The 22,528-nt window shown below is 35.4% G+C and overlaps 1 protein-coding gene across 1 annotated transcript in view; it reads right to left on the bottom strand.

The window, feature by feature from the left end:
• The window catches only part of GDAP1 (ganglioside induced differentiation associated protein 1), a 32,263-nt gene extending 14,139 nt beyond the window's left edge, over positions 1-18,124 (bottom strand). Inside the window, exons 1-2 of the mRNA XM_043976285.1 lie at positions 15,777-18,124; positions 14,744-14,936 (exon numbers count right to left, since the gene is read on the bottom strand). Coding sequence (XP_043832220.1) covers positions 14,744-14,936; positions 15,777-15,890 — 307 coding nt within the window. The 5' untranslated portion in view covers positions 15,891-18,124. The remainder of the gene's footprint in view (positions 1-14,743; positions 14,937-15,776) is intronic.
• Between the last annotated feature and the right edge of the window lie 4,404 nt (positions 18,125-22,528).

Genomic DNA, 22,528 nt, shown 5'->3' with positions numbered 1-22,528 from the left:
CATAGGTCTTCCAAACAAAACTCTCCCAGGATCAAGGCACCCTAGGTGTCCACATCCAATCAAAATGAGAGGTTATGACCCTACACCAATGTTTAGCATTTATAAAAAACAAAAAACAAAAACAGAGGACACGATATGATCAAGTCAGCCAATCAGTCAATAAGTATTAAGCACCTATGCGCCAAATGCTGTGGCAATCATAGACATTTAATGAAATAGGATGATAAGGATATATATATATATATATATATATATATATATATATATATATATATATATGTGGGTGTGGGTGTGTACAAGGTATATGTATGGAGGAACAATTCCTGCCTCTCACACTTCAGGGTCATTGATATCATCTGGTGATGGCATCATGTTTTTCCCATTGGGTCTTTTCCCTGCTGTTCTCATATAACATGCAAGCTGATGCTTGTAACTATTCTTTACCTCTTGAGGGGAGAGAGGGGAGAAACAGTTTTTCAACTATAGCTACAAGATTCTTCTGGTCTCCTGTGCAAAGTAATTAGGAAAAGGCATAAGAAGAAAGATAAGCCAAAGAAGCAAACTAATTGTCTTTCTCCTAACTATATATAACCATATATGTGTGTGTGTGTGTGTATATATATATATATATATATATATATATATACACACACACACACACTAATTAAATATAACCATATATATGTATTTATGTGGATGTGGATGTGGATGTGGATAGATAGATAGATAGAAAGATAGATAGATAGATAGATAGATAGATAGATAGATAGATAGATAGATAGATAGATAGATAGGTAGGTAGGTGGGTGGGTGGGTAGGTAGGTAGGTAGATAGATAGATAGATAGATAGATAGATAGATAGATAGATAGATAGATAGATAGATAGATAGATAGATGATAGATGGATGTACATATGTGGATAGATGGATGGATGTGCATATGTGGCTAGCCTCATCCTTTTCAGACTTTGATTGCCATACACTACACTATTCTTTTTTTAAAAAAGTTTTATAAATTTATTTTCTTTTTATATCATCATAGCTTTCCCCAATATCCCTCTCCACCCCATCTCAGAAAGTTATTCCCATATAACAAATAGTATTATTTTTCAAAGACAAAAAAAAAGAGGCAAAATAACTGAAGAATACATCAAAAAGTCTGAAAATATGCACAATGTACAACATGCATGGGCCTCCCACCTCTGCAAAGGGGTGGGGTGAGAGTATCTTTTCATATATCTTCTTTTGAGGCATGCTCATTCTTTATAATTTTGCACATTAATTTTTTCTACTAGTTGTTCTTTCTATTTACATTGTTGTAATCATTGTGTATATTGTTTTCTTGGTTCTGCTTACTTTACTATGCATCAGTTCAAATAGATCTTTTCATACATCTCTATTCATAACATTCATCCTTTCTCATAGCACAGTAATATTCCATTATATCCATGTATCACAATTTGTTTAACCATTCTCCAACTGATGAGCATCTATTTGTTTCCAATTCTTTGCCAACACAAAAAGTGATGCTATAGAAATGTTTTGTATATAGAGGAAATTTCTTCTTATTGATAGATTCACTATGGTATGTGTATGTAATTTATCTCTGATTTAAAGAGTATTGTCATTTTATACACTTTATTTGCATAATTCAAAATTGCTTTCCAAAATGGTTATACTAATTCTCAGCTCTACCAACAATGCACTAGTGTATCTATCACTCCACAATCCCTTCAACATTGTTGCCATTTTATCATCTTTGCCAATGTGCAGGATGTGAGGGGAAACCTCAGAACTGTTGTTATTTGCATTCTCCTACTATATTGATTTATAGCATTTTCATGTGCTAATTAATTGTAATTCTTTTGAGAATTGTTTATTCACATCCTTTGACAATTTATCGATTGACAAATAGATATACATTTATATATGCACATATATAAATTATCTGTTAGTTGTTTGTATATTTTGGATACCAAACCCTTATCAGATAAATCTGATGTAATTTTCCCCATTTGACATCTTCTGTTCTTATCCAGCAGACATTAATTTTTCTGTGCAAAAGATTTCAATTTCATTTAATTATAGTTATTTACTTTATCTTTTGTAATTGCCCCTATCTCTGTTTGGCTAAGAATACAATTTCTACACATAACAGAGAGAGGTATATGAACTACTTCTACTCCAATTTTTTAGATCTTTAATATTAATATAATCTGATCTTTAATATTAAGGATACATATCCATTTAGAATGTACTGTGTAATATTGTATGACAATACAAAGAAGGAAAATTATAGATCAATTTCCCTAATGAATATTGATGCAAAAATCTTAAAATATTAGCAAGGAAATTATAGCAATTTCTCGCCAGGATAATACTCTATGACCAGATAGGATTTATACAAGGAATGCAGGGCTGGTTCAATATTAGGAAAACTATCAGCATAATTGACCACATCAATAACAAAACCAACAGAAATCATATGATTATCTCAATAGATGCAGAAAAAGCTTTTGACAAAATAAAGCACCTATTCCTATTAAAAACACTAGAGAACGTAGGAATAAATGGAGCTTTCCTTAAAACGATAAATAGGATCTATCTAAAAGCATCAACAAGCATTAAATGTAATACGGATGAGCTAGAAGTCTTCCCAATAAGATCAGGGTGAAACAAGGATGTTCATTAGCACCACTATTATCCAGTATTGTACTAGAAATGTTAACTTTAGCAATAAGAGAAAAAAAAGAAATTGAAAGAATTAGAATAGACAATGAGGAAACAAAACTATCACACTTTGCAGATGATATGATGGTATACTTAGAGAATCAACTAAAAACTATTTGAAATAATTAACAATTTTAGCAAAGTTGCAGGATATAAAATAAACCCACATAAATCATTAGCATTTCTATGTATTACCAACAAAGCCCAGGAGCAAGAGCTAGAAAGAGATATTCCATTTAAAATAACTGTAGACAAGATAAAATATTTGGGAGTCTACTTGCCAAGACAAACCCAGGAACTACATGAACACAATTACAAAATACTGTTCACACAAATAAGGACAGATCTAAACAATTGGGGAAATATCAATCATCCGTGGGTAGTCTAAGCTAATATAGTAAAAATGACAATCCTACCTAAATTAATTTATTTATTCAATGCCATACCAATCAAACTACAAAAATAAAATATTTTATAGAGCTAGAGAAAATAACAAAATTCATCTGGAAGACCAAAAGGTCAAGAATATCAGGGATTGAAAAAAGCAAAGAGGAGTGGTTTAGCAATATCACATTTGAAACTATTATGAAGTGGAAATCATCAAAACCATTTGGTATTGGCTAAGAAATAGAGTGGTAGATCTGTAGAATAGATTAGGGACACAAGGCATGGTGGTAAATGATGATAGTAATCTACTGTTTGATAAACACAATGACTCCAGCTTCTGGGAAATAACTCACTATTTGACAAAAATGTCTAGGAAAGCTGGAAAACAGTATGGCAGAAACTAACAATAGATTTATCTCCTCTTTACCTATCTTTATTCCTTAAATGTCTTTTTCTTGTCTTATTGCTATTGCTAGAATTTCCAAAGCTAAACAAAATGACCATGGGTAAAATAAGCATCCTTGCTTTACTCCTGTTTTTATTGGAGAAAGTGCTCGTGTATGTCCATTGCATATGAGGCTTGCTTTTCATTTTAGAAAGATACTTTTTCTAATATTTGAAAGGTCCCTTTATGTCTAGACTTTGTAGAGGTTTTAGCATAAATAAATGTTGTGCTTTGTCAAAGCTGATCCCTGAATTTTTTTAAATAATCATATAAGTTGGGATGTTTTTGTTTTTAATATGATTCTGTTGATTATTTTTCTAATATTGAATAACTCTTACTTCCCTGCTATAAAGTCAATTTGGTCATGATGAATGATTTTTTAGAAGAATCCCTGTAATTTGGTAGTATTTTATTTAAAACTTTTAAATTAATACTAATGATATTTGTCTATAACTCTTTTTATGTGCTTTATCCTTGCCTGGTTTAGATGATATTTGTCTAATAAATTGATTCTAGCAGGATGTGTTCTTTCTCAATTTTTTTAAAAATAATTTGTGTAGTATGGATCTTATTGGTTCTTAAAAGTTTGCAAAAATTCTCCTGTTAATGCATCAAGAACAAGAGTTGGTTTTTTTTTTCCCCTTTAGTCGTTCCTTTATACCTAGTTCTATTTACTTTTCTGAGATTGGATTACTTAAGATCTTTATTTGGTGTTATGTTTGCTTGGCTATTTTATATTTCTGAAAGTGTCTATTTCTTTTGTGTTCTGTTTTCTTAGCATATGACTGCATCACAGGTTCTAATTATTCTTTTTATTTCTTTGGGCTTTATTATTATTTCTCCTTGTTTATTTGCTAATTTTTTATTTGATTTTTCTGCCCTTTCATTTTTTATCAGATTGGCTAAAAGGTTTATCAAGTTCATCAATCATTTCAAAGAAAGAGATTTTAGTTTGTCATTTCAATAGTCTTTTTGGTTTACAGTTTATTTCTTCTCTAATTTTTAATATCTCCTCTTTTGTGCTTATTTTAGATTTGTCTATTTGTTATATTCCTAATTCATATTCAGTTCATCAATCCTCTTTTTCTATTTTATTAATGTATGTAGGGATAAGATTTTTCCCCTGAAAACTAGCTATCCCAGAAATTCGAATATGTTGTTTCATCATTATCATTTTCCTTTACATAATTATTAATTGTATCTATTATTTATTCATTGGTTCACTCATTATTTAGATTTCATTTCTAAGTTTTATGGGCCCAGAGCACCCCAGAAGTTCTCTGGGATAAATCAAGGAACCTTCTCCTTGAAAAGCTAAACCAAAGGACAGACACACCTAAAGAGATAAGTAGAATCAGATCGGACTGAGCTAGCTTCCGGACCTCCACCCTTCTTTGTAGTCTCCCTCAACCCAGGGGAGATAAGATGAGGTGTGGCTGCTGCCTTTGTGTCCTGAGGAGATAGCTTGAGAGATCTGCATCTACCCTTTACCCAATTCCTCCAGCCACCACCAGTGGGGAATGGTCCTCCCTCACTAAGGGAACTTTCCACAGTCAGATGATCACCCCCATCAGTCCTCTATAAAAGTACCTGCCAGTCTCCTGCTCAAGGAGATTGGTATCTCAGAGCCACGCTCTGTGCCATGCCTTTCTCCCCATGAGAAGTCCAATGATTTCTCTCTTGGTTTCCCTTCCCTTCCCCTTCCTCTAAATAAACTACTATCTTATTCTAACTGCTTTTGTGTGCAAGAGAGTATAATTCTTTCTTTTTTTTTTTTTCGGGGCAATGGGGGTTAAGTGACTTGCCCAGGGTCACACAGCTAGTAAGTGTCAAGTGTCTATAGTCAGATTTGAACTCAGGTACTCCCCAATCCAGGGCTGGTGCTTTATCCACTGCCCCACCTAGCTGCCCCGAGGGTGTAATTCTTTAAAGAGGAATTCCTAAGGACCCCAAACCCCTACCCCTATCCCAAACCCCCTACTCTATTTTCCCCACAACATAAGTCTTCATTTACATCTTTGTCTTTTGTTTGTGGTTCTTGAACTGATTATTTTTATTGCATTGTCATCTGTAAAGTCTGTATTTATTAATCTTGCCTTTTTACATTTGTTGGCAATGTCTTTGTGCCTGAATAAATTGACATTTTTGTAAAAGTTACATATGAGGGGGGCAGCTAGGTGGCGCAGTGGATAAAGCACCGGCCCTGGATTCAGGAGTACCTGAGTTCAAATTCGGCCTCAGACACTTGACACTTACTAGCTGTGTGACCCTGGGCAAGTCACTTAACCCCCATTGCCCCGCAAAATAAATAAATAAATATTTTTTTTAAAAAAGTTACATATGATTCTAAGAAATACATAGGTTCTTTCACAGTCCCATTTAGAAGACATACATCTTTTAGCTTGAGTCTCTCCCACAACTTTGTGTATGTTATAATTCAGTCCTATAGTTTTTCTTTTACTTACCTTTCTATTTTCATCTATATCTTGTGTGGCACTAGCTCACTTCCCCTCACACTGCCTCCCTCTTGTTTATTACCCCTCTCCCTAATTTGGGGGGTTTGTTTGTTAGTTCCATTTCTTTCTTGCTTTTATCTAGTAATTTAATTCTTCCCCTCTTTTATTCTCTCTCTTAAATAGTCAAATAGTCAAGTAGAATTCCCATTCCTTTCCTCCCCTTCAACTTGTTTGGTTCATTTGGGTTTTTTAATTTAATTTTCTGTGCTTTTTTCTAAAAAGGGTTTTCTTTTATTATCTTCTTTATCCCCTCCCTCTCCCTCTCCCTCCCTCTCCTTCCCTCCCTCTCTCTGTCTCTCTCTGTCTCTCTTTTTCTCTCTGTCTCTGTCTCTGTCTCTCTCTCTTTGTCTCTCACCCTCCCTCTAGTTTTTATTCTTTGATTCATGTCCCAGATACTTATTAAGGCTTTCCTTAGTCTCCAAATTTCTCCTGCAATTAAAGCTTCTAAGGTATCTATGTGATGTTCCTCCTTCTAAAAAATTTCTAAGATCTTGTACATCTACACCTGCCCTCCTTGGCCCTCTTCTTTCTTTTAAGCCTCATTCTTATAAATAATAGTTCCTGCAAGTGACAAGTACCCCCAAAGTGTCCCTGATTATGTCCTTCATAATTGGCCTTTGCTGCCCTTCTGGTGTCAGTTGCCACCAGGAGTTCTGATTCTCTGTCCCCTGAGGAAAGATGTGTGGTCTCTCTTAGTGCCAAATCCGTATCAATTATACCAGTTGTAAAGTCCTCAACTTCCCTTATAGATTATGTCTTTTCCCATGTTTCTTTTCCTTCCTTCTTAATGGTCTCATTTTTATTTTATTGTTGTTCTTGGTTGCTGTATTTCTTTTACTTTCTCCTATTTCTGTTGTCTGGGGTGTTTCAGAAGCAAATAATTTCTTCAGACCTGGCTTTCTTTATAGGAATGTTTTTAATTTTTCTTTTATACTGAATATCCCTCTTTTTTCATTAATGGTTAGACTCAGACATGCAGGGTAGGTCACCTTGGTCATCTTGAGTTCCTTTGCTCTTCAGAAAAATTCCATTTCCTCCTAAGTTTTTTGGGGAAGGGTAGGTGGGGAGTACAGAATAGTCATGTTATTTGAATTTCCTTTCATTCATTCATATATATATATATATATATATATATAAATGGGGGGCAATGAGGGCCAAGTGACTTGCCCAGGGTCACACTAACTAGCTGTCTTTCATTTCTATTTCTATTTTATATTATTATTTCTATTTAAAGATCTCTTGGGGGGGGGCAGCTAGGTGGTGTAATGGATAAAGTACCTGCCCTGGATTCAGGAGGACCTGAGTTCAAATCCGGCCTCAGACACTTGACGCTTACTAGCTGTGTGACCCTGGGCAAGTCCCTTAACCCTCATTGCCCCACCCATAAAAGAAAAAAGAAAAGAAAAAAGAAAGATCTCTTTCCTAGTTACTAGTATAATTTGTTATTTATCAACAGAATTGTTAAATTTAACTACTATTTGTCTTGGAATTTGCAGCATAGGGGTTTTTTTCTGGGGATGATCTGTGGATTCTTTGAATTGATACTGTTTTCTGTGTTCAGAAGTTTAGGGAAGTGTTTTTTGTATCATATCTTATGCTGTTCGGAGTTTATGACTTGTGTTCTTTTCAGGGTGCTATAATCCTTAAGTTGTCTCTAAGCATCTTACCTTTGAGATCAATATGTTTTGTCTAAAATTTATTCTAAATGGAATTATTTTAATGCAATTTCCTTTCTTTCTCTCTCTCCAGATTAAACTTCACTTCTATGTTCTTGCATTCCCAATTACTCTCTCATTTATTTCTTTAGAGAGATTTGTCAAAATGAGTTCAAGTTTTTCTGTTCTGCCAATTGTGTTTTCTGGGTAGGACATAAATCCTGCATTCACAGTTCTTATTTCCCTTTTAAGTCATTCAAGAGCATGCTGCAGTGGTTCTATCCTCTCTTCAGAATATAAATGGTCCTCTGCCTCATCAGATGTTAATTTTTCTTTGTCTTGTAATATTTTTTATTGATGCCTGAATTATTTTCACTGATCTGGAGGCCATTTTCCCTTCTCTTAGTATTATCTTCTCAATTGGTTTATCTGCTTATGTTGAAAGTTTTTATTATTCTTCCTCAAATTCCTCCTGAGATCTTTGATGGTTTCAGACTTTTTTCTTTATTTTCTCCTATTCCTTTTTCTGAGGATGGGCAGTTTCTCTAGGGTTAGATCTCAAAATTGTCTCAGTCTCCTCCTATGCTGGGGAATTTATGGTTCACCAGCCCAATTCTCTGTGCCAAGTGACTTCTGGGGAGACAATACTTTTCCCAGATAGATGCTGGGTTCTTTTCTTTGCACTTAGTGAAGCCTTGATACACACACACACACACACACACACACACACACACACACACACACACACACACACACACACACAAACACACACACACCATATTCTGCCCCAGTTCCCTCTGAACCAAGTTCTTTTATGGCACAGAGCACTACCTACCTCTCCTTGCTGCCGTCATGTACCTCACTCATATTGCAACCTAAGCAAATTTCTATGTATCTTTGTGGCACTTGGGGGACTTTCCAGAAGGGAGTATAGAGATTGAATTCTGTTGCAAGCATGAGTCAGTTTCTGCAGCCCTGCTGCTGGCAGCTTGGTGGGCAGTGCTGGAGGGGGTGCTGAATGAGTGTGGGAGAGGTTAGGAATTAGCCTTCTCTGCTCTTAGTTACTTGAGTTTTTACATTAAGTTCTTGGTGTCCTAAACTATATAGACAACTGAAATTTCTTTTTCTGTGGTGCATAATTTCAATCTTAGGAAAGTTTAAGAAAGCATGAGAATCAAAGAAAACATCTAATCCTCCCACTTGGTCATCTCACTGGTCACATGAACCAGAGGTCACCCTACACTATTCTTAACAGACTGTGCCATGCTTTGACATTCATCCTTCATACCATTGTTTTCATATTCTGCACCTTCCTCAGTTTTTAATTCAATATTGATTAGCAACTTCTCTGTATCAATCTCATTAGAAAATGACTCTTGATTTAATTTTTCTTGGTGTCTTCAGAATTTCATTCTTGAGATCTTCTGATTCCTCCTGGACAAACTTCCCCTATAATTTTTTTGGGTGGGGCAATAAGGATTAAGTGACTTGCCACATAGCTAGTAAGTGTCAAGTGTCTGAAGCTGGATTTGAACTCAGGTACTCCTGAATCCAGGACTGGTACTTTATCCACTGTACCACTTAGCTGCCCCGCCCCATAATTTTTTTTTTTGCTGGGCAATGAGGGTTAAGTGATTTGCCCAGGGTCACACAGCTCATAAGTGTCAAGTGTCCAAGGCTGGATTTGAACTCAGGTCCTCCTGAATCTAGGGCCAGTGCTTTATACACTGTGCCACCTAGCTGCACCCCCCCCATAAAATTTTTAATACAAGATATCCTTTCTATCCTTTCTCTGAATTCTTTAAAAATCTCCTTCACTAAAATCTGGGATATTCAAATTTTACTGTCCTATATCCCAAATTCAAAAATGAATTTGTCACTGCTCCCAAAGGTTCCCATAGTTTTCACATAGCCAACTAATACTTCACTGCAAAATGAAACTCAAAGTCAACTTTTTCTTGTTTAATTGCTTCTCCTTCCCATTTGAAAGATGAAATTATTATTAAGGCAAGTCAAGTGTTCATTAGCTGCTCTGCCTTTCAGAAGAAGATAACTATAGACTTTGTTGGGATAATTAAAATATATCATCTTTGTTATCTGTTGGTCATCTGTTTTGCAAACTCTGTATGTAGTTCCTATTTTGAACATGTATTCTTTAGTATAATGCTATTATGATATTGCCTTTATTTCTGTTTCCATTGATTTCCTCCCAGATGTTCTTTGCCATGCTTCCTGGCTTTGGTTCCTGAATTTTCTCATGTGTCTGTTTTTAATATATAATGCCACATAGTGCTACTCCAACCCATTTTTACCTATCCTGTTTCTTTTGAATAAGGTATTTGCTTTCAGAAGTATATTCCAGTCCTATGTCTCATTTTACCATATCAAAGTGACATATGAGCTCAAATTTGTCTCTTCAAATTAGAATATTTCGTTCAACTTGCTTGTTACACATACGTTGTGAATCTGTATAAAGATATTTGAGACCATGAGTTTTTTTTTAATTTTATTATTGGCTCCTTCTTGCATTTTGTCTTCAGTAGACTTCTGGATGTCTCTATTGTTACTTCTTGCATTTTGTCTTCAGTAGACTTCTGGATGTCTCTATTGTTACTATTATTCTTACATTGTAGCTCTTCTCCATGTGTTTGGCTTGGTAGGTAGATGTAGTTTTCCCTTCCCCCTCTCTCTTTTCAATTTAAAACTTTTTTTTCAGTGAGGCAATTGGGGTTAAGTGACTTGCCTAAGGTCTCACAGCTAGTAAGTGTTAAGTGTCTAAGGCCAGATTTGAACTCAGGTCCTCCTGACTCCAGGGCCGGTGCTCTATCCACTGCATCACCTAGCTGCCCCTCAATTTAAAACTTTTGATTAGATTTTTAAGGGTTGGGGCAGTTAGGTAGTACAATGGATAAAGCACCAGCCCTGGATTCAGGAAGACCTGAGTTCAGATTTGGTCTCAGGCACTTGACATTTACTAGTTGTGTGATCCTAGGCAAGTCACTTAACCCTCATTGCCCCACCAAAAACAAACAAACAAACAAAAAGACTCAAGGCAAATATTTCCTTGCCAGTCCTTATTAGATCTACTTTATCCCTGGTCAGTAACCTGTTATTCTTATATTTAAGCCATAATTCAGAACTATAAATCTTATTCTCAGACCTCATCTTAAATAGTTAATTATTTTGCAAATACATCTTTCTTTTCTGAATCCCTTGCCTTCAGAGGAAAGTAGCTATTTACACAGTCAAGGCCTTCATTTTCTCGTCTAATATTTCAAAATATTTCTGGATAATTTTGATTAATGATTGATGAGTTTAAAATTGGTGTAGATGTCTTTTTCCAGTATCACTGTGCCCATATGAATCACCAAAAGTGGGGAGTATTCATAATGAAGTTACTGAAGTAAATAGTGGTTACAAAGACATTCAGAGGAATGGCTCTTGTCCATTAAAGAACTATAGGTACAAGGCAAAACCCCATTATCACAGTAATTTAGATATCAAGAAAGTAATAAATGAGAGGACTCAGGGACAAGAAACTAATTATCAAAAGTAAGGTATGTGGGGCAGCTAGGTGGCACAGTGGATAAAGCACTGGCCTAAGTTCAAATCCAGCCTCAGACATTTGACACTTACAGGTGGAAAGTATTTCATCCCAGATTCAAAATTTAGAGGGATAAAAAGGCAAGGATTGAAGCAAATCATTGTGACATTTTTATTCAGAGGTCTGAAGATCTCAAGCATCTATAACATTATTATAAACTCAGAAATAAATGAGACTGTGAAGAAACTAACTCTGAACAAAATAATTCTCACAAAGTCCACAAACTTGACTAGAAGCCGCTGGGTGGTACAATAGATAGAGTGCTGGAACTGAATTTCCATTCAGTCTCAGACTAGCTATGTCACCTTAGACAAGTCTCTTAATCTCTATCTGCTTCAATTTTCTCATCTGCAAAATTATGATGATAATAACACCTACCTCACAGGATTGTTATGAGGATTAAATTCGATATTATGTGTAAAGTGTTTAGCATAATTACTGACACTTAATAGGTGCCACATAAGGTCTAACATTATTATTATTATTATTATTATTATTATTATTATTATTATTATTATTATTATTATTATTATTATATTGAAAGCCACCCTCAGTTTATCACCCAGACACCTGTGTAAAATATGGCAGAAAATTTGATGTTGAAAGGATATACTGAAAACAGGAAGAAGTGATGCAACAATCAAAGCTAGAACAACTATGAAAAGACAGGAAAATTCTATTATATAAATCAAAAGCCCTACACACATTGTTACTCCTACTTCTGTGCCCAAGCATAAAGTTCAATCCCTATTTCATGTGAACTTTCAAGTATTCTGATACCACCAAATCTCACCTTAGTTTGCTCTTCCCCAAATTAAATATTACCAATTCATTCAGCCATTCCTCATATGACATTAATTGAAAGCACTTCCCCATCCATATTGCCATCCTCTGTATACTCTCTACTTTATCAGTGTTCTCACCAAAGTGTAGTGCCCAGATAGGAAAACAATGCTTGAGGTATAGCCTGACCTTGCCAAGATACAATGCAACTATACTATCCAATATTGCATCTGTTGAATTGTTAAGCTTGTAGTCCACTAAAATCCTTAGATCTTTTAAAAAAAAAAAAAAATATATATATATATAAATTGCTATCTAGCCATACATTGCCTATCTTATACATTTGAAATTTATTTTTTTAAATCCACATGTACTTTACTTCTATTTCTATTAAATTTCATCTTATTGGGGCGGCTAGGTGGCGCAGTGGATAAAGCACCGGTCCTGGATTCAGGAGCTCCTGAGTTCAAATCCGGCCTCAGACACTTGACACTGACTAGCTGTGTGACCCTGGGCAAGTCACTTGACCCCATTTCCCCATAAAAAAAAAATTTCATCTTATTAGATTCAGTCCACTGTTATATTTTTAGAATATTTCTCTACCAAACAAAACATTAGCAAAATCTCCTTGCCCCATTATCATCTGAAACTGTGATCAGCATACACTATACTTTCATTCAAGTAAGTGATAAAAATGTAAAACAGTCCAGAACCAAGAACAGATACCTGAGACACTTTAATAGAGATTTCATTTATATTACCCCACTAATGACTACTCTTTAGATCCACTCATTCAGTAAGTTCTAAACCCACATAACTGTCCCATTGTCTAGCTAACATTTCCCTCAAGAAATTCAAATTGTTCAATGTGATTTAGCCTTATCTAGCAACAAGCACCAAATTTTTCTGAATCAAAGAAAAATTAAGAAATTCTCTTCAGATCATATCAGTAAGAATACTAGAATCCATTTCTAGTCTGGATCCTCAGATTTTATGTTTATAATGAATGATCAATGAACTCAAGTATAAAAGTTCACAACTGTTCTGGGCTAGGTCTGACTCAAGCCAGTCCTCTGGTAATTTAGGTTTAATATAGGAACAAAAGAAGATACCTGAAAACTATCCAACAGTTAACAAAAAGCTATATAGTTAGCCACAAGGAAGGCATCAAGGACATGTTTATTTAATTGAGAGAAGTTCCCTTGTCTGGATTGACCATAGTTTTCAACCATCCAATCAGAGAACTCCTTGAGTTCCTTGTGGCTGCTTTGTACTAAGGTGACATAGAAATGTTTTTCACATTCTGAGATTTTAGTCCCCTAATTCAATCAAGTCTCAGGGATGGTTTCAATATCTTACAAGGAAAAATTATCTTACTTTGTACCATAGGATATGGTTAGGATATTGTTCCTACCATAGCCACATTCCTTCTTTTAATTCATTTGGAAGAAGGCTGATTTTAAAAGTAGCCTCCCATTAGAGAAATGAAGAATTGAGAAATGACTAAAGAAACTGTACTTATATGTAATGAAACATTACTGTACCATAAGAACTAACCTATAAATGAAGAACTCCGAGAAGCCAAAGAAAATATATGAACTGATGCATAGCAAAGTAAGCAGACTTAGGGAAAGTATATAGATGACCATGTGAAAGTATAGAAGGGACAAAATTAAACTGAATGCTATGTAATTATGATGACCAAGTTTGGGTCCAGAAAAAGTTGAGAAAATAAATGTCTCTCCCTTCATTACATAAATGGGAGGACTATATAATTATAGACTGACATACGATTAGACACAATGAATGTTATTCAGTTTTGCTGAATTGTTTTTTCATCTTTCTTGTCAACCTTTATTACAGAGAACAGATTTCTAGGTAAGAGAAGAAATATATATATATATATATATATATATATATATATATATATATTTGAAAATAAATGAGATGTAAAAATAAAGTCATCAATAAAAAATGAGATAATAAATTTTAAATGAGGAATTTTTTTAAAGAAAAAAGAGAGGTAGTCTCGAAGTCCTCTAGCCAATTACCTTATAAAATTTTGAGGACAATATATAGTGATATCTGACTCCTCAAAGCATTCTTATGTTAACTTCAGAAAAAGATGGTTTTGTGTTGTCTTCTGAAAAGAAGGGGATAAAAACCCATGCTTTCCAGAACTAACAATGTTTCCAACTTTAAAAGCTGAATATATCTGAAAATTTGGTCTCCCCCTATAGCCTTTTCTTTCTACTATGACACACCTTCTTGGGATATATTGCCTAGGTTAATAATCACCACTTCACTGGAAATGAGGTTGATTTTTTTTTACTCTGATTCCCTTCCAAAAATTTCTATAATTTGAAGTTTGTCAAAATGGATTTAAATGGAAAGATATTAAATGAAAAGTAACTGGCATGTAGCAAGTGCTTAATAAGTGTTTGTTGAATGATTGATATTCAGGGGCTTAATTTATATGGATAAAACAAAATAAAGTTACATTGGTTGAGATAAAGCTTATGGTATTTGTTGCTGAATCTATTGGTATATACTTATGGAAATGGGAAATATGCTACTTCTACTAAAATCAAAACTAAAAAAATCACAAATAACCTTAACATTACCATCCACAAAAGTCTGTTCAAGATAATCAATGATCTGAGTTGCCTCACAAAGAATGTTTTCTCCATGGATGAGGACAGGCACTTCTCCTGAAGAGTTCAAACGCATAAACCACGGTTCGTTGTGTTCACTCAAGGGAAGACTTACATCATGTTCCTCACACTTCAGTTTCTTTTCAGCAATTACTAAGCGTACCTGAAAGAGTTTGCATTGGTTACAAAACTGTGTTTATTCTAGATTAAATTCTCTCAATTCTACTAATTCTGAATTCCTTGATGAGTCATGTCCTTTTAACTGCTACCTATGCATCCAAGGACTGTGGGGAAAGTACTAACAAAGTCTACATTTCTTGTTTCTATAACCTACCAAGGCTGTTTTTCATAAAATTAGTCTTCTTATTCTAAAGTGCTATTTTATACTATAATTCAATGCAATGGACTTCTATGAATGGACATATACGAAGCACTGAGCTAGGCTCTCAGAATCAAAAACAAAAATGAAAACTAGTTACTGTCCTCAAGGACTTTATGTAATCTCACCCTACCAAAATCCCTGTCTGATTCCATTTGGACACTGCCAAGAACCTGAAACTAAGGTAAATAATGTAGAGGGGGGCGGGGGGAGTTGGAGGAGAATGAGGAGAAAAAGTAAAGTGGGAGGAAGTGACATTTACTAGTTGGTGTTCCAGAAAGACTATAATTAGTTTAATGGAGAAATGAAGTTACTTCTTTGGCCCTTTTCTCCCAACTCTCTACCTTATTTTTATGGTTGCTGCTTCTGGAAAAGGCCAGGCTTTTAGGGCCTACAAACCTGAGCTGCCTTTGTCGCATTCTGGTTATGACTAAATAGGGGACACTCACTTCCTTCCTTAGGTTGTTTTTTCCTCTCTCCTCTCCATGGGACCAATAAAAGCCCAAGCTGGAATAGCAGAGGCGGGTGAAAGCCGCCTCTTCCAGCCAAGGTGGACTTGTATAAATGAGCAACCCAAGGGAGCTGTCCCGGTGCTGAAACCCATGGCCTCCCCAAACGATTTACCTTTTGGGAACTAAAAGAATGAGTCCAGTGGTAGAGAACGAGCTTAACCTCCGAGTCAGACTCCCCTTTAGTCGGCAGCACATCCCCTCCTTGCTCATCTCTCTTCAGAGCCATTTCTGAGTGTGTTTATCTCTCCTCTTCCACCCACACTGCTCCGCGCTTTGTCCTTTTTTATTGATTCCTCCCTAGGAAGAGAAAAGTGAGTTCTTGTTTTCGAATAGGCTACTGGGAGTTGTAGTTTTTGCCTGTGGATATGCAAAGGCTACCTGTTGCTGTAAACCTAGAGAAGCAGAGTACTACCTAGGCAGGTTAGGAGCTGACAATTCTGCTACTGAACAGTTTACCGAGTTTAGTTGAATCTGTAGTTTTTCAAATGTGAATGTGCGCATGGAAACCAAAAGGTTAACACTAATTGCAAATTTCCCATCAGTGAAGAAAATACTGCTCAAGCAAAAGTTTTCCTCTTGGCTTGGGGCTACTGCTAATTGGTGAGTTTCTGTTCACTGGTAAAGCAAGTAGCTGAAAAGAAGTGAAAGATTGAAGTTTCATCTTGGTCTGGGCACTAGGAAGCTCTAGTATTTTTTTTTTTACCTGTGGAAAATCTATTTTTAAACAAAGAGTATCTGTAATTTACAGATGAAGCTATTTTGATTACATGGCATTCATTATTATACAATGTTTACTGTCAAAATGCAATTGGAGCAATGGTAAAGTATCATTTTGCCTGAAACTCTACCTTGTTGTCTTAGGCTTGGTTTTTATTTTCTTTGGGCGGTTTTGTTCTGTTTTGCAACATTGCTTCATAGTTTTCACAAACATTTTGCTAATTATTTTCTTCTAATCTTTATAAATGAACATAACATTGAAGAAATGTTTTATAGTTTTGTTATTTTACTTAAGAGAAATACAGGCATTATCTAGTCTCTGATTTGTATATGCCATCTAATAATCTGTTATGTATATAGGCAAAAACCAAATTGATTTTATTTACAAATGTAATAGTTAAGTTCTCCTGGCCTTCATTTTTCCATCCATGATAAGACCAGTAAGTCATAGATAGAGATAGCTCCATTGTAATAAATTGCTAACAAATTTGAATTTGTCCTTTCTAGATATTTCTTTATCATCTAACTTTTTTTTAGAACTTTTAACAATATATTGCCTTGAATGTTAGTGTTAGTATAGCTTTCTTCTGAAATGAAAGGCATGAGAGACAGCATGGACAGAGCCAGCTACAAGGCCAGGAAAATGTTTTCTACAGTCCTGACTCTGAAAGTTATTGGCTTTGTGACTCTGAGTAAGTCATTTAATAACTTCTCCATGCCCCCAAGTAACTCTCTAAAACTACAAGTTGCAAAACACGTGTTCTTTTTGTTATATGGGGAGTTTCCTCATTGTAAATCCCCTATATCAGCTAGCACTTTAAGGTTTGAAAAGCACCTCACACATATTACATCATTTGATTCTCATCACAACTCTGTGAAGCAGATACTAATATCCCAATTTTACAGATAAGGAAACTGAGGCCCAGAGTTGCAAGCCAATAAGTGACAAAGGCATGAATTGTGCTCAAGTCTTCCTGAATACATCCAACACACTACTCACCATGCTATCTTAGGTATGAAATAACAAATCTTAATCAAAAGAAAAATATTTTTTCACATGTGGTCTAATGATTTTATCCCATTTCATTTGCTTTTATCAATCTCTTTTATTTTACCATCAGTTTATATTTTAATATTGTTTGATCATTAACTCATTGATACAACAAATATTTGTTAAATAATAAGTGACATGAATTTGGACATATTTTTTTAAGTTCACTTCCAGCTCTACAATCTTACACCATAAGTATTTGCTATTTGCTAATCTTATGCCCAGGCACCTTGTTAGATTATAAATTTAATATTAGCAAACCACTCCAGCATATTTGTCAAGAAATGACTGAACAAGAAATAATCTTGACAGGAATCATGTTTTACTCATCCTTGTATCCACCCATTGTAACTAGCACAGCGATTTAAATAAAATATCATTGATGAATTAAATTTAATAGATCATCAATAAATTGATGTCTGATATACACTTCAAACCCACTGAGGAGGCAACTATCACTTTCTTCCACAATAATTCCTTTGGTATGCCTATCAGACACAGATTACAAAATTGTACGATTAGTTCAAGCTAACATAAAAAATGCCTATGTTCTTATATAGTTCAAAAACAGATACCATAATTTCTGTGCCATGATATATAGGCATTTTTCTAAAGAGAATCAAACCTGAAACTTATCTTTTAAATTGTTCCATTGTTTGTACTGGTCCATGATGTACTTTTGTAAATGACCACCAGACGGCGCTATTTTCCTAAAAATAAAGCAAAGTTCTTTGCTTGAAAGAAATTTAAAAATCAGATGCTGATTTTTGAGTTATAAATTTAAACAACCTTTTAGTTGGAGATATAACAATTCTTATCTTAACTAATTTGATTATTTTCAAAACCAAATTTTCCAAACTAAAAGAAAACATCTTGCATGCTGTTAGGAAATATAATATCCATTCACCTCTGAGTTCCAGTTTTCTCATCTATAAAATGGAATAATACCTGTAGTATCTACTTCATAGGACTATTGTGAGTCTTAAATGAAATTATATATGTAATTTGCTTTTCAGAGTTTAAAGATAAATGTTGGGCAGCTAGGTGGTGCAGTAGATAAAGTGGGAACTTTAGGTGAGTTCAAATCCAGCCTCAGACACTTCACTAGCTGTGTGACCCTGGGCAAGTCACTTAACCCGCATTGCCCCATCCAAAAAAAAAAAAAAAGATAAATGTTTATCACCATCATCCTTTTTTCTTGATTAAAAGGAAACTTTTTTATATGATCCTCAAACTGATTGCCAAAATGTCATGACTAACCCCATCAGCCTGCTCTCTGTACATCAGGTGAGATTTAAGATGGGCCTCTACAAAAAAAAAAAAAAGCCCATTTTTGTATAAATTAAAATTGAGACTATTTCTCTTGAATCTGAAGAATTTCTTAAATCTAGCTATCTCAAGCATAAACTGCTCCATAAATACTTGTCCGTTCAATCTAGAAGGACCCAGGGCACCAAGGACCTTGATTTAGTAAAGAAAGTAGCATGGCTTTAGTTGAAAGACAAAGACTAGGGTTTCTAGGTATTAGAATCTTCTTTTGATTTGTTGCTTGATCATATGTCACTTCAATTCCATGACTTCCGTTACTTCACCTGTGCAATGTGCTCACTCTGCAGAAATATAATCAAATACTTTATAAAAGTTGAGAAAACTTGGCTAGGAAAATCTCTGGGGGGGAAATTATACAGCCTCCACAAAGCAGGCTCAGTAAATTCCCATGATGCCAGGTTACTAAGGAGAGTTTCCAGGTGAGGCAGACCACTACTACACCTTACTCCCCTAGGAAAAGTATAGATTATCTCAGAGACATTTGAGACAATACTAAAATGCCTTTTGGGGTACTTTATCCAGGTTTCTGGAACTTTCTAATGTAGTCCATGGTGTTTCATTCAACCATTGATAAAGAATCAAATACACATTAGCATAAAGCAAACACTATAGAGTAATGGATTAAAGGGTAACCTTGAGGCAAGACCCAAGTTCAGATCCTGCCTCTAACATACTATTTGTGTGACCCTTGGCAGCAACAACAACAAAAAGAGAAATCACCTAAAGTTCTCACTATTATCCCAAGCAGCATATTAAAACAGGGGCTCCAAACCTGGGATCAAAAATTATAGTTATTTATTTTTAATATTTAATTTATATTTAACATACATTTTCTAATATTTAAATATTATATATGTGTGTATATGTATAAAACTACATTCAATATAATTGGTTTCCTTTGTCATCGTGTGTATTTTGTTCTATGCTTTTAAAAACATTCTGAGAAAAGATCTATCAACTTTACCAGATTGCCAATGATATCCAAGACACTTATAGTCCTACTCCAGGACTATAACTTTCAAAATATCAAAGCCATCAAGTCCAACTCTCTCATTTTAGAGATGAGGAAAATGAAGCACAGAAATATTAAATGACTTACCCCGGGGCCATAAAGATTGTAAGTATCTGAGGCTGTACTTTAACCTAGGCTTTCCTGACTCGAGTCAAAACTGGGGGGGCAGGTAAGGACACACGTTAGATTTTAAACATCACAGAGCTATTTTCATCAGTAGTAGATTTTCATTTATCCATTTTACTACAATTCCAATATAACCAACAATATTAATAATGTCTTACATTTAGATAATACTTTAAGAGACAATCCATGAGCAGTTAGGTGGTGTAGTAGATAAAGTACCAGCCCTGGATTCAGGAAGACTTGAATTCAAGTCCAGCCTCAGACACGACACTTACTAGCTATGTGACTCTGGGCAAGTCACTTAACCCTCATTGCCCCACAAAAAAGAAAGACAGACAGACAGACAATACAACATGGCACAGTGGATAAAGAGACTACCATGTGCCAGGCACTACTCTTAAGTACCAAGGATGAAAAAAAAGTTTTATAAAAAACTTTCCCTTCTCTCAAGGAACTCACAATTTAATGGGGGAGACAACATGAAAGTAACTATATTGATCATGATTTGAGTTCTCCCTCTGACACAGTGACAATGTAACCCCAAGTGGATCATTTAACCTGTTCATTCTCTAGGCAACTCTCTACAATTATAAGTAATGGATAAAACACCAACCTGTGTTGATAAAAGGAGTTTCCTATAATAATAAAATCACAGGTTCTGTCTCTATCCTCATCTCTATCATTCAATCTCCTAACAACCCTGTGAGTTATGTAGTAAGGATAAGTTTTAAGGACATTGAACCTCGGTTTCCTCATTCATACATAAGCCTGGTTTATCAGGGAAATTCCTGGTCAATTGCATGAATTTCTGGACCAATTTGACAAGATTACAGAGACCTTTGACCAAAGGGTATCTCCCATGTCTATGTTCTTTATCAACTTGTTGAAAGGAAGCACAGAATTCTTCTGAGCTCTATAAGTGAGGGTGCATCCAAGAAAATTTACAACTGAAAGTAAATGGGAATAAACTCATAGGAAGAGCTGTCTTTTCCTCCAGCCTCCAAAAGGGTTTTGAAAAGGCTAATCCTTTCTTTTCTGTGCCATGGCTAAGTGGTGCGTGGGGCAGTGGATAAACATTTGGATCTTACCAACTCTGCTTTTGCTGTGAATTGTCCCAGTGGCATAGAATGAGAACAAATTGGAAATATTTACGTAGTAGTCCTATATAATGGTTTTACCTTCCAGGGGAATGGAATGGGTTATCTGGGAGCTTTAGGTTTTCATATTTTTAAAGGTTCCTATTAGTCTTTTGCAGCTTATATATTTTCTGTGATGGGAGAACTAAAGCCTATTCAATACCCAATCCCATATTGTACATTTAGTGCCTTGTCTAAGTATTAAAAGAAACCTAGACACCAACAATACCTGAACTTTACTTGGGAGATTTTTACTACAGTGGAACTCCACAGTAGGCTAAAAATCAAAGAGATAAACTATATCTCTTTGATCAAACCCCCAGAAACAAAGCCAATCTGTATGAGCACAGAGATTCTGAGGAGGCACTGAGCCATAGGGTATCTGTAAAATAAATACAAAAATATTTGTAGTACCTACTTTATGGGGTTGTTCAGAAGCTAATGAGATAATTATATAAAGTGCCCAGAAAATGTTAAAGTGCAACATAACTGTCATTTAATATGATGACAGTAGTGATAGTGATGGCAAGCTTACCCATATGCATAAACAGTTCAATGAACTCAGACTAAAATACAAGTTATAATAATTTTTTAAAAGGCATGTTCAGGGGCAGCTAGGTAGCGCAGTGGATAAAAGCACTGGCCCTGGATTCAGAAGGACCTAAGTTCAAATCCAGCCTCAGACACTTGACACTTACTAGCTGTGTGACCCTGGGCAAGTCACTTAACCCCCATTGCCCTGCAAAAAAAAAAAGGCATGTTCATTGTTAGGAAATAGAGTCATAAGGTTGAAGTCACAGATAAATCTATTTGTAGTTTAAGCAATTTGTGCTAGTTATTTAGCTCAGAAAAAAAGTTTAGGAAATGATTAAATAAAGTGTAGGATATCTTCTACTGTGTAAATCGAGGAGGAATGACTAGTGTAGCACTGTCTTGGTCATGTCTCCTGAAGGTGTCGCCAAGCAAGTCAAGCAAGTAGAGATGAATGTCTACAAGTTTGGATAGAAATTCCAAGAATCACTCTTCCTTTATCCTCAATCTCCAGTTTTGTACTGACTGAGGTTATGGGAAGGGCCTACTTTGACTCACAAGTTCATCCCTCCCACCTTTAGATTTAGAGAAAGAAGAAAAGAAGCCTTGAGAGCCAGAAGGGCAGAAGTTACTGGCCCACAGAAAGTGAAGGCAGGCACTTCAGAGCCAAGGAGTTGTGGATGAATCTCTTTAGAAACATGAGTCAGCAATAGTGGCTGAGCAGCTAAGTGACTGAGCTAAGCAATGAGGCGGGCATCTGCCCGAACATTCCTTGTGCATGATTCATCTACACCATCTTGGCTCTGGAGCACTTGTGTCCAGTCCTCATGGCAACTGCCCCCTCTACAAATTCAGCCTCTCTGGCTCCTGAGGCTTCTTCTCTTCTTCTTCCCACAAGTCCAAGTGTGAGAAGGGTGAATGTGTGAATCAAAGTGTCTCTATCAGCCCCAAGGTCAGGAAAA

The sequence above is a fragment of the Dromiciops gliroides genome, chromosome 1 (genome assembly GCF_019393635.1).
Source record: "Dromiciops gliroides isolate mDroGli1 chromosome 1, mDroGli1.pri, whole genome shotgun sequence".
NCBI lineage: Eukaryota > Metazoa > Chordata > Mammalia > Microbiotheria > Microbiotheriidae > Dromiciops > Dromiciops gliroides.
This window is presented reverse-complemented; position numbering and strand designations above follow the sequence as displayed.